The sequence below is a fragment of the Ceratocystis lukuohia genome (genome assembly GCF_044167205.1).
Source record: "Ceratocystis lukuohia strain C4212 chromosome Unknown Supercontig2_pilon, whole genome shotgun sequence".
Lineage (NCBI taxonomy): Eukaryota > Fungi > Ascomycota > Sordariomycetes > Microascales > Ceratocystidaceae > Ceratocystis > Ceratocystis lukuohia.
In genome coordinates, this window is record NW_027263521.1 from 1240638 (window position 1) to 1255502 (window position 14865).

The 14865-nt window shown below is 46.7% G+C and overlaps 3 protein-coding genes across 3 annotated transcripts; 2 read left to right on the top strand and 1 right to left on the bottom strand.

Moving 5' to 3' along the window:
* Positions 1 to 2137: 2137 nt before the first annotated feature.
* On the bottom strand, positions 2138 to 3550 carry HOO65_020312 (putative alpha-1,6-mannosyltransferase MNN10; the record flags this gene model as incomplete). Its single annotated transcript, XM_071006767.1, has 3 exons — positions 2138 to 2801; positions 2935 to 3223; positions 3310 to 3550. The coding sequence occupies 3 exons, from the start codon at positions 3548 to 3550 to the stop codon at positions 2138 to 2140; spliced, it is 1194 nt and encodes a 397-aa protein (XP_070860950.1).
* A 6085-nt stretch (positions 3551 to 9635) lies between these two features.
* On the top strand, positions 9636 to 13256 carry HOO65_020313 (Glycoprotease family protein; the record flags this gene model as incomplete). The annotated part of the gene is made up of 1 exon (XM_071000036.1): positions 9636 to 13256. One exon carries the CDS (start codon positions 9636 to 9638, stop codon positions 13254 to 13256), a length of 3621 nt encoding a protein of 1206 aa, XP_070860951.1.
* A 936-nt stretch (positions 13257 to 14192) lies between these two features.
* On the top strand, positions 14193 to 14523 carry HOO65_020314 (Succinate dehydrogenase assembly factor 1, mitochondrial; the record flags this gene model as incomplete). Its single annotated transcript, XM_071007103.1, has 3 exons — positions 14193 to 14220; positions 14274 to 14317; positions 14365 to 14523. 3 exons carry the CDS (start codon positions 14193 to 14195, stop codon positions 14521 to 14523), a joined length of 231 nt encoding a protein of 76 aa, XP_070860952.1.
* Between the last annotated feature and the right edge of the window lie 342 nt (positions 14524 to 14865).

The following is a 14865-nucleotide window of genomic DNA, read 5'->3' on the forward strand; positions in this document are numbered from 1 at the left end:
GCCCCCTGCTTCCCTTTCGCTGATCTAACAGGGCAAAGCAAATCCGAGAAAGACAGAGAGACAAAATCACTCACCATTGCCATGGAAGGTGATAAGCGGTTTGATCATAGTCCAAGTAGAAGCAAAGAAATGAAATAAGCCAGCATAGCTATTTCCTTGGCGTCCGGCTCGGGACCCAACAACTCGGCTAAAAATAGCACACACACCGGAAGCTTTGTGAGGACGCTAACCCTGACATCTAAGGGTCTTGTAAGATCATCGTCTTTCACGACGATTTGGCGTTGTGGCTTGCATGATTATTCGCCCGTAGATTTTAAATCGATGGCCGCATTGATTTGCGCAGAGAGATTTGATGATCTGGAGGCCGTCTTCTTGGTTTCCTTTTTATTTCTTTTTCCCTCTTCCCTCATTCTCTCTTGACGCACATGATTCCCCCCCCCCCCCCCACCTGTATATAAGCTTGCCAGCAAGCATCATTCTCGTCAAAATCTCGCATTGTTACTCTTTCCTTCTAGCTTAACTTGACTTCATTTCCAAATGTTCCATTATGCTTTGGAAATGAATTAATCGTCAAAGCAGACTTACCTTACCGCATTCCTGGCTGCGCTATGTTGTGACTTATCGCTCACCTGAAGGTGTTTTCTCGTTACATCCAAGTGAAATTGAACTAATTAGCCAGTATCAACCACCTAACCGACCCATAACTTTACCCTTTGCTCGGTGCATAAAGCTGTAGGCTTCAGAGAGACTGCAACCTCAAACCTCGTCTTGCCTGTAATTCCATTGTGACTATGCAGACTTGAGGGGAAAGTCGTGCGGTAGTCGATGCTGGACTTCTTGGCTAGAAAGGTCTGGTGTCACCCTCTTTGTTGGTTTAAATTTAGCTCATGATTTAATTAATTTCTTTTTCTTCGCGATGATGAAACAGGAACCAGACAGCCGAACCCTCACGACACATTCATAGGTGTCTTTATGCCTCTACCGATGTTTAAAGAAATCCTTTGTTTCTCCCTTGTTTTCGTTTTCTTTTTTATACTTTGGCCTTGTCTCTTCCCTCTCCTACCTTCCTTCCCCCACAGAGCTCCTCCCCCCTCATATCCGTATCCGTTTCAACCCACCACCGCTGATATAAATACAATATGCCTCAATATTGCCCGAAGCTTACCTACGCCACCCGGGCTATGAGGAGTTGAAACTAGCTTCTTCCGAGAGAACAGTGTTGAAACCCTCTGGATGAGAGCGACTACCGGAGATAGCTTATCACTATGTTTGACTACCGCGTCCTAAATATAAAGTCTTCTCTTCTCATGCCCCCTCCCCTCTCGCTGATACACACAAGCCATTTGCGGGATTCACGATGGCGGCGGATATATATGCTAATGCGTCATCTCAGTTGGCTCTCTGTCTTCTTATGTCTTCTTTTGAGCGACGGTAACATGGCTGGTCTCACTCTGGTCTCGACCGTTCCATAGGCCTATCTCAATTTCTTATACATAGCCACTGCATTTCTCGAGTTTAGAGCAAAAGTTCTTGGCGCTGTATATACAAGCAGATATGAAAAGAGCAGCAGCCTCCCAAACATGTTGCCATTCACTCATGGTCAGGACACGAGTCAAAAAGATGGATATGGGTTCTATTGCCGGTATAAAAGCAAAGTCTCCGCAGTAGAAGCATCGACTTTCACCACTCGCGCTAAGTCTTTCCTCACTCTATGTATGGACTAACTACATCAAGGCTAGTCCGTTGGTCTCTTCGATATAGGCAAGGCGTACATGGTTCCCAACTTCGCAAGAACGTACATGTACGAACAACGCCAACTACCTCCCCATTATCAGATACAATACGAAAATAATGACCCCGAGATCAGAGTGATGAAGGAAAAAAAGGACAGTCTCTGTAAAGTATAAAAGAAAGGGCAGTTCAGCAACCGCGCCGGAAAAAAAGAAAAAAAGACAAAAGAAAACAAAAACAAAAAAAAGTATTTTCGTGTATGGTGTGAGTAAAGAAAGTAAAAAGCGAAAAAGATAAGAGAACAAGGGAAGTAGAAAAAGGAAGATAAAAAAGAACAAGATACACATTGGAATCGTAGACGAAAAAAAAAAACTCAACAGAGGCCCCTCGTGCAAGCTTTGGCTTTTTATAGCTTCACCTTTTGGCCCGTTATCTTGTACCACACCACCGCAACTAAATCCTCCTTGAACCGTTCCCATATGCTACGGTTTAGATAGTAGCTCAACTCCCGGTAGTTGTACATCTCACCCCAGCAGTCACGACCCCACTCGCACCCGGCCATATTGATCAGGAAATCGCGGTCCTTTTGATCGTAATGTATCTCGTCACCGGGCTCCGCATCGCCGCAGGCACCCGTAGGGAAACTGTTAATCATGCGTTGTGGGACAAAGGCAACATGCTTCCGCACCCACGGCTGCGTCATATACAGCTGCTCAAGGGCATCCTGCTCCTTGTGCTCCCATGCCATGTGCTTCTGCTCATAAAGCACAGGGTCCCACCAGACATCAAGCAGGCGATCAGCCCACGGACCACGGCGGATGAAGAATGAGCCCAGGTTGAAACCAGAGCAATCTTGGGCCAGAATCATGTTGACCGACTCAAGCTTGCCATCGCCGATAGGGCTGCGATCCTCAACATCGAGGTACTCCTCCGTAAAAGGGTGGGTGATGTTGAGTGGGTTGTACTTGTTGATATCGCGGTAGATGTACTTGTCGAGGTTGTTAAACAGATGAGTCTGCAGAGAAACCTTGGGCTCCATGATGTAAGTGTTTAGATCCACCCACCAAAACCTAATTAGAAAGAAAAAAAAAAGCTTGTTAGCATGTGCAACACAATGTGGGGGGGGGGGGGGGGTTGTATCTCTTTAACCCCCCCTTCTTCCATTCAGGATATTTTGCATATTATAATTGCAAGGCAACTTACCATTCAGCATGAGGATACTTGCGCATGGCATTGCGGATAAAGTCGACCTTTTCCCAGCTTTCACGCCATTCGTGAGCGTACTTCTTGCGGGTCTTCATGTCGGCGATCTCAAGGTTGTATCCAAACCGGCGAACATACTTCTTTTTGTTGCGGAGGCTGTCTCTCTCAATGGCCCATTCACGAGCTCCCTTCCACTCCATGACACCGCCGCCCACGTTTGAGCCGATTACAATGACAAACTTGTCGCCGCCACCAAGGTAGCTGTTTTTCCGGAAGTGGTAGTACAGAGCTATTACCAAGAAAATAATACATGCGTTAGTACAAAGTCATCCACAAATTAGCAATATCAGAGACATTGTGTAGAATTTAACTTACGAGTGCCATTCCATAGCCAAACTAGCATGATAATCGATAAGACAAACATCAGTCTTGATTTGGTTCTCCGACTTAGGCGGGACAGAAAACCACCACCACCAGGAGACCAGTGGCCATTACGCTCAGCCTTTTCACGTTCGGCATAAGGGATTTCGTGGTTAAATCTGGGGAGACTGCTAGATAGCTTTCGCATATGGCGCGTAAAAAAACCTTGGTTAAATGATGCAGGTGAGGCACGCATTGTAGGAGAATCAGACCACATGGGTGAGTCTTTGTTGGGGCTAGAGCGGCCGCTGGTATTGACATCAAGGCCTGGGCTAGACCAGCTACCACCCGGCGCAGGCGATGGACTCCGAGATAACGACATGCCAACAACTGGAGTTCCTTTGATGGGAGAAAGCGAGGGACGTTAGTTTTATAAATAGAATAGAAGGGAAAATTTGTGAATAGATCGTGGAAACTGTCTTCGGCTGTACGAGATGGGTCAAGAAAATAGATAAAAGAAAAATAAGACAAAGAAATAAAGCATCAATAACTAGCACCCTCCATCGCAAGGAGCAATGAACTTTGGACTTTGTTGCTCGGGTGACCTCTTCTCCCACTCGAGGCTATTTTGGTCTTGGGTTCGGCTCGTGATTGATGAATGAAGGGCTGGATTAGAGATAAAAAAAAGAATGAACGAGAGTCTAGAAGAGTAGTGATTGTGCGGGTACGAGAAGGACGATAGTAAGCACCCAAGGAAGTAGTACGTAGTTCCAAGCAAGAGGCGAGGTGTTCTGTGTTTGTATGTGTATATTCGTGTTATACGGCTTGTAACAAGCTCGCTGGACAGAACAGCCGCAGCACAGTGAACAGGTGGATATGGAGGGGGTTGCAGCAGCCAAAAAAAATAATGGGTTTGGACAACTGTGCAGCTGTGCGACTTTCGCTATCTCCAGCCGAATGCACACCTTTTTGGCAGTGCTCGTGTAATTCTGTCGGTGGTAAAGACGGGGCGTGTGTGGCTTGAACACGGGAATTAAAAGCAATTGGTGGTGATTGATGTTGTGTTTGCGACAAAATTCAACGACGGAAGGACGAAAATCGGTAATGTGTTCTCACGATCGCGGTATTTTTTGTCGCAGGCAATATAACACAGAGCAGGGTGGTTTTGGTTCTCTTGAGAAATGATGTGCATCCAAGAGAAAATTGATGGGAAATGTGTAGATTGGGAGAAAAGGAGGAGAGGGAAAAAAACAGGCCAGTAACAGCGAAAAATCCAATATAGTAAGTAAAATGGGATGGATAGGATGTGGCCAGCTGGCGCGTGGGGAAGAGGGAAGGAAGACAGGGCGAAGCAAAAGTTAAAAACCACCAGAAGCCAAGAGCCAGAATTCGGAAGTTAGCTGGTCGACAGCCATACAATGGTAGAACTGAAGGGTTTGTGAAGGAGTAACTGAATGTGCGTGCGTGCAAGGCACAGCTCAGTGCCGTTCAATTCGGTGGGCACTGGCCAAGCCGACCTTAGACTGGGCCTCTCATTGCCTCTTACTTGCCAAGCCAGCCCATTCTCTAGAAGATCAAGATTTGGCAGGGGTTGGGGATATGAGAAAGTGGGACAGGGCCTAGCTTTAGCTTGTTCAACCCTTTTGGGGAGAAGTATGGGGCATCTTTCTTCCTCAACTCAGACCTAGCCAAGTTCGAGGTCAAGAAAAGGCTAGCAAAACCACCGAAAAACTAGATAGATGGAAGAAGCCGTGTGTTGCGAATGCCATTGATGGGAGGAAGAGAGAAGCAGTGGAGATGATATCACGCCACGCTATGACAGCAAACAGATGCGTAGGAAAGCAAATAGCTGATCAGCCAAAACATAGAAATATTATTAAAACATACCAGGAATAGGTGACAGCGCCGAGGCTCCAACGTTGGCCCGGTTGTCAACCTGCAGATTATGCAGAGACCGGTTGTTTCGACCAGATGGCGCTGCAGATTGTCCGACCGAAGACCGCCTTCTGGAGTGAGACTGTGCCGGGCGGTCGGCAAAGGACGAGGAGGAAGCGGAAGACAAAGGAGACGCCAGGTTGACGATTCACGGGCCGGCTACTGGATGGCTCTTGCGGGCCACCTAGCGGACGGGCTTTTGAGGGTTCTATGAGGTATATGGAAAAGGATCGATGAAGACCAGGCCCAAGCAAGCGGTGGGAAGAAAGAAGACTTCACACGCTAGGTAGGGGGCAGCAGCAGGATAACAGTCGAGTGGTGGGTGCAATTGGCGAAATCGAAGGGGGAGCCGGACGAATTGAAGCCTCTCTCTCGTTTTTTTTTCTTCGGTGTGGTCGAGGAGTCTGAGGATGAGCCGGGCCGCAAATTTGCTCTAACAAAGACAAGTAGCGGAGGAGTAAGAAATATGAATAATGGGAAGAAGAGGGAAGAGCAGCCTCATACAATATAAGGAAAGATGAAGTGTGGCACGCAACGTGGGAAGGGCTTGAACGGCTCCTTTAACTGCTTGGTAGGAAGAGCTCAAGGCTAAAGGCTATTTTACTTTTTTGACGATTTCGCACAAGAGCCACCTGGTGGGGCGAGCGGTACGCGCTATTATTGGTCAATGAGTTCTGGCGAGCAGGAAAAGGGAGATTAGCAAAAAACTTGGCTCTCTGGCTTTTTGGGCTTTTTGGGCGGTATGCGTGGGTACGTGCTGTAATAAATGCTTGTAACGGTGCTGTAGTGCGACGATTAGCTCTATAATTCAAGCAAGTTGGAATTGGATAGAAGATAGGAAAATCGCTAAGAAAAAAAAAGCACAAGCAAGGCAAGATGGGAAAGGGAATGCGAACGGCCAATCGACGGATTAGGAAGGAAAAAGAAAGCTAGATGGCCGGTGATTTGCTATGTGTCTTTTTCATGTATTTTCTTTTCTCTCAGCCTTGTCTGCTTGTTTATTTGCTTGCTCGACTTACATATAGAAAAAAAAAAAAAAAACACAAAGTAGTAGTCTTCTCTATGTCCAAGAATAACCACAGCACAGTGTCTTGATTCAAGTTATGGCCCAATAAGAAAAACGTTGGAAATAGAAATAGAAGAGGAGAAAAATTCTGCACAGCATCAGTGAAGTCGCCTAAGGTTGAATGATAGGCGCAAGTAGGAATAAAAGGGGGAGAACAGGCCTAGAGTGACACTAACTATAAAAGACGGGTCAAAAGATATCAAATTTGAAGCTATTTCAGATAGCTCGTCCAGTCTGCTTGCTTCGTTATGGTTGAAGAGTGTGGGGAGATTAAGGCACATTCTATTACTTATTTATGTTTTTGCCAGCATCTATAGATAGGGTACACACATGCATACATACATAGAATTGAATAAGAAGCAAGCCCAGTGTATACTGTCACACAGGATAAGATTCTACGCCTCAAAAACGATATTTTCATGCGGTATTTTGAGGTACGTGGCCTAAGACCTAATGGAGCTCACAAACAGCAAAAGGTCGGTGTCGGCAGTGTTGGTTGGTTATCATGATGATAGGGGTTAATTTATTAGGGTTTTCTAGTGCACAGATCCCTAGCGGATTTGATAGATGACAGATATATGAATGCCAATCCTAGCTTAATTGGCGCTGCTGCTTCTGTTGCTGTTGCAAGTTCAGTTTTCTTCAGAGGTGACTAGATATTGGCGCATTAATACTACCACCGTAGGGTATGGCGCAAGTACGCATATTTCCGGCGTCGATCTCTAGTGGACAGATAACCAGTAATCAAGGACACACCGCCTAACAGAACAAGGCCAGCCAATTGCATCTGTGTTATTGGTGTTATTGCTTGCACTGATGCAAGACTTGAGTGGAGTGGCTTACGGGAAAATACACAAAGCCACAAACGTCGCTGCTTTCCATGTCTCTGGTGCCCTTTCTTTACTTTTCCCTTAAGCCCATCCCATTCCGCCTTCCATGGACTGGTCTAGAAGCGGCAAAATACGTTAGAACTATCCCTGACTTGTGCATGTTTTCTTGCTTCTTCTACTTCTCAGATGAGTGATCATAACAGAGCCTCTCTTTTGTCTTATCAGGGTTACCACCCATAATACAAAGGAAGCAGAGAAGAAGCTCGACTGCATATCCCCCTGTTCCTTGTCCCCTTGCCCTTCCCTGTCAATAATTTTCCCTTCCGTTCTTTTCTTTCCCCTTACCCTAGTCCTGCAGTAGGTAGGCCAATGACCGGCCCTTTGGTGAAGTTGCTGAGCTGTCCTTTTGAAATTACTTTTCCTCTTATAACCCTAACCCTAACATATGCATGTATGTATGCATGGCACAATGGACTCTTCATGCTTTTCTTGGCGGCAAGGCAAGCCTTTCGATGCCTATAGTCTTCGTATTTCTCTACAAACAAATTGCAAATGGGCGCTTGGTTCTGATGATGGCACTTTAGTTTGAATAAAATTTCTTGCGCCCTGCCTGCTTAGTATCAATATAGCCCATTTTATTTTACTTTGTTTATTATTTGCTGGCTTCTATAGCATTCCGTAGTATTGAGCATCGAAAATTATGGTTTCGGCTTCCCCAGTCTTATTGTTGACTGCTTTTTACGTGGTTTTAAAATAGAACCATCACTGGAGGCTGCGCAAGGTACCGGCAATATGCAGCACGAATCATTCGGATTTTTATACTTGGTATTTATGTACTGTTAGTAATGGGTGGGTTGGGATGCATGAGACACTGAATGCAACTTCTCAATGCCGTCTTATTTATTCTGATTTCTTATACCTCTTTTCTGTGCCTCATCATCTGAATCATCTGACGGGTGCCCCCCATGTTTTTTTTTATAAAAAATGTGCCAGGTGTCAATTTCAATTGTGTGTGTGTGTGTGTGCGTATAATCTATACACTTGAACGCAAGCAAGAAAAGAATACTTGAACCGAGTCGGGGTCCTTTCTCCGGGCTCGCTTGCTGCGGAAGTCTAGTTGCCCCCTATACCGCATCTCTGGCTGCTCTGCTTTACGGGCTTGGTTCCTTTGATTTTCTGCTAAGGGAAATGTTGGATTTTGACAGAAGCTAGGATAGCTATTAGGCATGATCCTTCCTCCTGATCTTACCGGTTGTTGAGGCTCGTGAAGTAGACGGCGTGACGGGAAGAGGCCGTCGTAAGCAGACCTGCATTACCGAGTCTACTCACGAAACAGACATATGTTGTGATATGATAGTTTTGGCGGATTTGTGTGGCAGAGAATGAATGAGTAGCATTCTACTCAGGAGTTGTTAGAATGAGACAAAAGCGATGGTGTGTTTCTGGTTGAACGACTTTTGCGACTCAACTTGAAGGGCAAGAGGATCGCCCTGGCTAGTGTGATGAAGAATGGCTGGTGTGTCCAAATATGGGGTAAATTGGGAACACACATACTCGCCATCAGAAACTGGGTGGAATGCCGTACAGTTGTGGTTAGAGATAGTGGTGATGGTAGTTGAGCGTCCCTGAGGATCCCCCTTGAGTGCGTGTAACACGGCACACAGCTACCACATAAGCGCTTCTCACGCTAGCCCCATAATAATGCACACAAACGAACGGCATGCCCTAGTCCAGTGTAGCCAATAAAGACCCGTTTGACAGCCTGGTCTCCACAAAAGGCTGTGAGCCAATGGGATTGTCTAATTGTATATTCCAGGCGCCTCTCACCAAACACAATTTGCCAAATAAGAGCAGCCAACCGCCGTGAGATAGTGATTTGAGCAAGGCTTCATCAAATCGACAGCCAATGGCCGAGCAGAAGAGCAAAGCCTTCGGCGCTTGCCGCTGCTGCAAGGATGCATGCATATTACCGTGTGTGAGGGCTTGAATAACGAGACGCACCTCACACCTGCTTCGAGACGTGGGAGCTGAATTGTGTGAGGCTATGGTCATGAGTGGTGGTTGCTCGGGACGGGCAGCAAACCAAGACGAAGTCGGTCTTTCTAGACGGACAAATATAACTTGCTGATCAGCCTACTCTGTGGGCGTGTTGAATGCTAACTAGAATCTCCATCCTTTTCCCATTCTTTATTCGCTCGTTTCGGTAGTTCTTGTTCTTACACTCCTTTTTTTAATCAAGCATTGCAATACGCACAATCTTCTCTTTGACTCTTTTGGTTTCTATAGAATCCCAACGTGGACGGGACTCTTCTTTCCCTAGAACTTTCTCGAGTCTTGGTCATTTCAGAGCCCTTTATAACTTTCTCGCTTGCTTAATATTTCGTTTGTTCACGCCCTAAACCTACACATAGCGACAACCCGTGATCTCCCTCGCCTACTAAAACTATACTGCCAGCATTTCGCCATACTGGCTGATCGAAATCCAAAGACTCGTTGGTGGCACTACTAGAATGGATTCGTCACCTGACTATCGACCGACCCCTTATCGATATCAAGAACATCTCGCCCCGCGGCCTCAACCACAAGCCCAAGATTCATGGGATGAGTGGGAAGATGAAGATGTTTATACTCCTATCGATGACAATGTCCAATTGGTTCCGAGAGTGTCTGAGCTCTATGCAGGGAATTCTGAGCCACCGGGCCGACAAAATCCCGACAAAAACCCCGTCAAACAGTCTATAAACCGACTTTCAAAAGCTTCTATTAATCGTCTTAGTCGTCTGAAATCCCGCAAGAGACAGAAGTTCCAAAATGAGCAGGCTGGAATAAAATTAATAACTGACATGGAATCTCTTCGGAAAGGCCAGGACCGGCGAGAGGGTTACCATGTAGGAGGCGCCAGTTCTATGGGCTTTGTCGATGCAGCCGCTTTGCGAGCTATTGCTAGCTCGTCTGCACAGGAAGATGGAAACCAAATACCGCATATTGCTCCTCGAGAGAGGCAGTCGTCTGCGGATACTATAGAAATCCATATTGAGATGTCTCGTCAGGATTTCTACGGTACTAAAAATGGTGCAAAGTCTACTATGGGTGACTCTTTGGCCGGAGTCTCCTCTCAAAACACCCCAGAAGTGTCACCGTACCCTCCGATTTACCATCCCAGCCAACAGTCGGCCACAATGTATCTCTCCCCATCACAGCAAAAGTCGGTTTGGTCTCCTGATACCCCGGATACAATGACAACATTTGATCATACCCCAGCGTCTGCTACTTCGGTATTCTCTATTTCCCAAAATAATCACGGCTCTGATACCCAAGAAACTACTCGCGAAACTGAGCAGACTGTCTCTGCTGGCCAGACACAGTTCCATATGCCCTTTAGGAATCTAGGGGAAAGAACGTCGTGTTACCCTATTTCGATTTTCGATCGCTATGGGCCTGACTCTCCTCATATACACACCGACGACAACCCGGTGCCTGCTATGACAAGCAGAGCTAATGACCATGTTCAAAACCTGGAGGAAGAAAAAGTCAAACCAGCGAAACCACACCTCACCGTGGAAAACCCTGGGGATTATCAGGGCTTCTTCCGCGATAAAAACGAGGCCAGCTACTGGTTAGATCGCCTCGCGGAAAGCCCCGTTCCGAAGCAGCAGTCTGTGCCGACTGCCTTTCCAGCGGAAGTCCGGAATTCGCATGTCCAGGACATGCCTCTCATACCTGTAATCCATAATCAGCCGCTGTCTCGTGCTGTTTCCTACAAGGCTGTCCCTGAGATTATGGTGACACCTACGTATGAAACTATAGAGACTACGGAGTTTAACTGGTGGAAAGAGGGTGGCACATCTGAGAAACAGCATCTGGACCAGGAGCAACTGCAGTCACAGGAACAAAGACATCTGCCCCAGTTAAGCCAAGAATATGATCCATTTGCTGCTCGAGAGCCTACTACAACTCGGCTTGCGTCCTCTAATTCGTCTCTGGCTTCAAGCAATAAAGTGCTTCGAGTCAACACTTCGTCTAGAATGCCCCTGGCTTCGGCCACAATGGCATCAAGTGACCGGCCGCTTGTATCCAGGGACGTCAACACAGCCAACATAAGTAATACAACCAACACAATCGACACATCCAACACAGCCAACACAAGTAATATAGCCAATAAACTCAACACAGTCGACACAGCCAACACAGTTAACACAGTCAATACGGCCAACACAGCCAACAGAGTTAGCATAGCCAATACGTCCAATACAACCGCTGCAACCAACACGACCAATACAGCCAATATTTCCAATACAACCGCTGCAAACAACGCGACCAATACAGCCAATACAGTTAATACAATTAACACAGATAATACAACTAACACCAAAGTCAGTACCAATGCTATGGCTACCACGGCGACCACCAACATCGTAAACTTCAACACATCGTATACCTTTCAGAATGGGAGTATCGTCGATGAAAAGTCTCCCCTAACACACTCGCCACCTGCCATGCGTCAACAGGCCCGTTACCAAGCTGTATTCCCGCCTGACCATCCAATGGCACCACGCCGCCCCCAATCGCCTGGATTAATATCTCCAGGCCTTGCAGGCGGCCTGTCGCCTCGTGGTGGTGTCGCTATGACAGATATTCCGTTGACACCTGCTACGGGTGGTCACGGACCTACACCTTTTGGCCGTGGCGAGGTCTTCCGTGCAGCTCCTGATGCAGCTGCTATCCACATTCATAAAAAGAAGAAGTGGGAAGCCGAGAGACGCCGACAGCGCCATGAAAAAGAGGATAGAGTGTCGCGCAAGCTGGGTAACTGCTGGAGAGGCAGAGGCTGCATTCCGGCCAAGGGATGCTTCGGGAGAAAGGGCAGGGAGGGTCGTTTCCGTCGGCGAATGTGGCTTCTGCTTATTCTGGTGCTTTTAATGCTCATTGCTGGCTCGCTCCTCGCTGGCCTGCTTATCAACAAGGAAAAGACACCATTTTTCGAGCAGCCTGGGTCCCAACCGGAGCCTCAGCCAGAGCCAGAGCCTCAACCAGAGCCTCAACCTCAGCCTCAGCCCCAATCCATCTGGGTCAATCTTACCAATTTCCCGCCTATGCCAACTGGAGTATTGACTGTTGTTGGCCCGAATAACGACATATCTTATGATGGTTGCACAGAGCCTTCCACCCTTTGGAGCTGCAGTCTCCCAAAAGAACAGCAGGACGAAGTTTTACCCTTCCGTGGTACCCAGCCAACAGTTACCCTCAATATCCAGTATGATAACAATACAAATGAGTCTTGGAGAACTGCCTGGGAGAATTCAACAGATGCATCTGCTGTGGCATCCTCTTTTTCTCCTGCTCCCCAGCCACCGTCTACTGAGGAAATGGCCTTCCTCGGTACTTTTACTGACGACGTAAAAGCGGGAGGCAAGGCTGGTGAGCCTACTCCTTTTTACATTAGTATGCTAGATATGAACGACAATGCTACTCGTATTGGTAGTAGCGAGAATTCCGGGACTGTCGTAAATCCCACGCGGAACATCTCTTTGCCATTGCCAGAATCTAAGAGTGATGGAAGCACGGCTACTGCCCGCTTGTTTCCCCGGCTATGGCAACAGCCTGTGCGTTTATTCGATCGCGGCCTGCCCACAGAGCACTACGGATTCTATGCCTATTTCCGTCGAACGATATACATGCAATCATTAGAAGTCACCAATAGCACTACTGGCAGTGGAACTGACGACACGGTGGATGGAAATGGTGGCGCGCTTATTACTGATGCGAACTACTTGATAACTTGGGGCCAGACACGCGTAAAGGTCGCTCTGTGGACTAGTCTAGGCAACTCATCATCGCTGCTCGCAGCTACTTCGGGGACAGAATCTGAGGGCTCGGCAAACAGACCAGGTACTTTGCCGTATCCTGCGACAATTCGTCTGGATACACACGGCGGAAACCCAAATGACAAGCTAGTATGGGCATGGGCCGTAAGCAACTCCAAAGTTGATACAAGCAAGACGTACTTTATTGCGAACGACATTGGGAAAGATGGGTTGGTAGTCAATCCGCGTGGTAATGGCAATGCAGCGTTGGGTGGGTTTGATGGTGGTGTGGGCGGGTGTCGCTGTCAGTGGCAGAACTTTGTATAAGTTTTGGCCAATTTGCTGATCAAAGAGTCGCGGTTTTCTTGTTAGAAATGCCGGTTTTTTTATTTGATGGACATGCGAGTTTATGATAATGGTGACATAATATTTAGTGAAAAATAGAACATACAAAGTAATGTCATGATACAGCATTGTGATCAAATATGTGCCGCGTCCAACTACTATTTTCCTTCATGATATTCTAGTTAGGTGTCTAATATATCTTGTTTGCATGTATGCTAATGCATTCCGGGCTAAACACAACAACGTCCTCATTCTCGGGCCAAGTTTGCTGCTTATAGGTTAAGGCAAAAGCTGTCAGTGTGTCTCTGAAAATGTCATCACCTGGTAGAAGGGTAATGCTTTGACTTAGGAAGGCAATCAGCCTGCTAATGCTGAACACCATCTACCCTACGGGACCATGCTACTGACCTTTTTCTAGATGCTGAGGCCCTGGAAATCTCAAATCACTTTGGAGGCTACTAGACCTGGACCAAACAGCACCCATTCGCTAAAGCCCCTAATTAAATACTGCTGTTCATCGTCCGGGCTCGCAATTGAGGTGAGAGGCTTGTGTTATTAGTCGATGATAGGACTTCCTAGGCCTAACTATGAAGAAAGGACTCTAGGCATCCATATAAGTGTATAGATACCATTGAACACTTTTGCAGCTTCATCTCTGTTTAGTATAATTGAGGTCTAGTCAACGCACAGATTCGCATAGTTGGATATTGTAGCATTAATCAGAAGAACGTTGGTCCGCGGCGTCTGCCCCACTTTTGTCCACACAAGATAACATTTATCTTTACCATTATTCGATTCGAGCTAACCTTGGGCGCTACATCACAACCTAACAGCATCAAAGAACAAATTTACAGTGCCCCCACCAGGTATCATGAGATTGTCAGGACTGCAAAAAGACGTACTTAGTCTCTACCGCCAATGTTTGCGGGCAGCTCGTCAGAAGCAGGTATGTTGCCCTGATATCCCTGGACATCATCCCGTTGTTGATGTTGGTAGAAGCTTCTGTTGACGTATTCAAACGAACGTCTATCCCACTTCAATACGTACGGGCGGCTAGTAACATAACGCAACTCTGACATTATATACACAGGGAGGCTCTCGTAAACACTTCGAGCAATTCGCTCGTGCGGAGTTCAACAAGTATCGCAAAGTTGAAAAGCGTGACTTTGCAACTATCGAGTACTTCCTCCGAAAGGGCACCAAGCAACTAGAACTATACTCTGAGGCTGCCATAAAGGATGTGCGATAGAAGACGACATTATTTCCAACATACTCTTCATTTACATGTATCTGCGGGGGTTATTAGCTAAATATAAGATCATAGTTGTCCTAAGATGAGTTGGTCTATGAGTATTTATCGCCGCAAGAGTTTGGATAGAAATTTCTAGTCAACCGATCATCTATTCTCGGTAGGCGCGCGTGTCCGCACCTGCCTCTGCTCATATGGTCACTCAGTGTGCAAATTTCCCAATTACTGTTGCTTTTGCCCATGTTTATTTCCCTTCGACTTTGGGGAAAAAAAAACTCATATTGATCATATCTATCGCCTCTCAAACTTCCTTCTGATTTGCTTCGTCTGCGCTTTCACCAC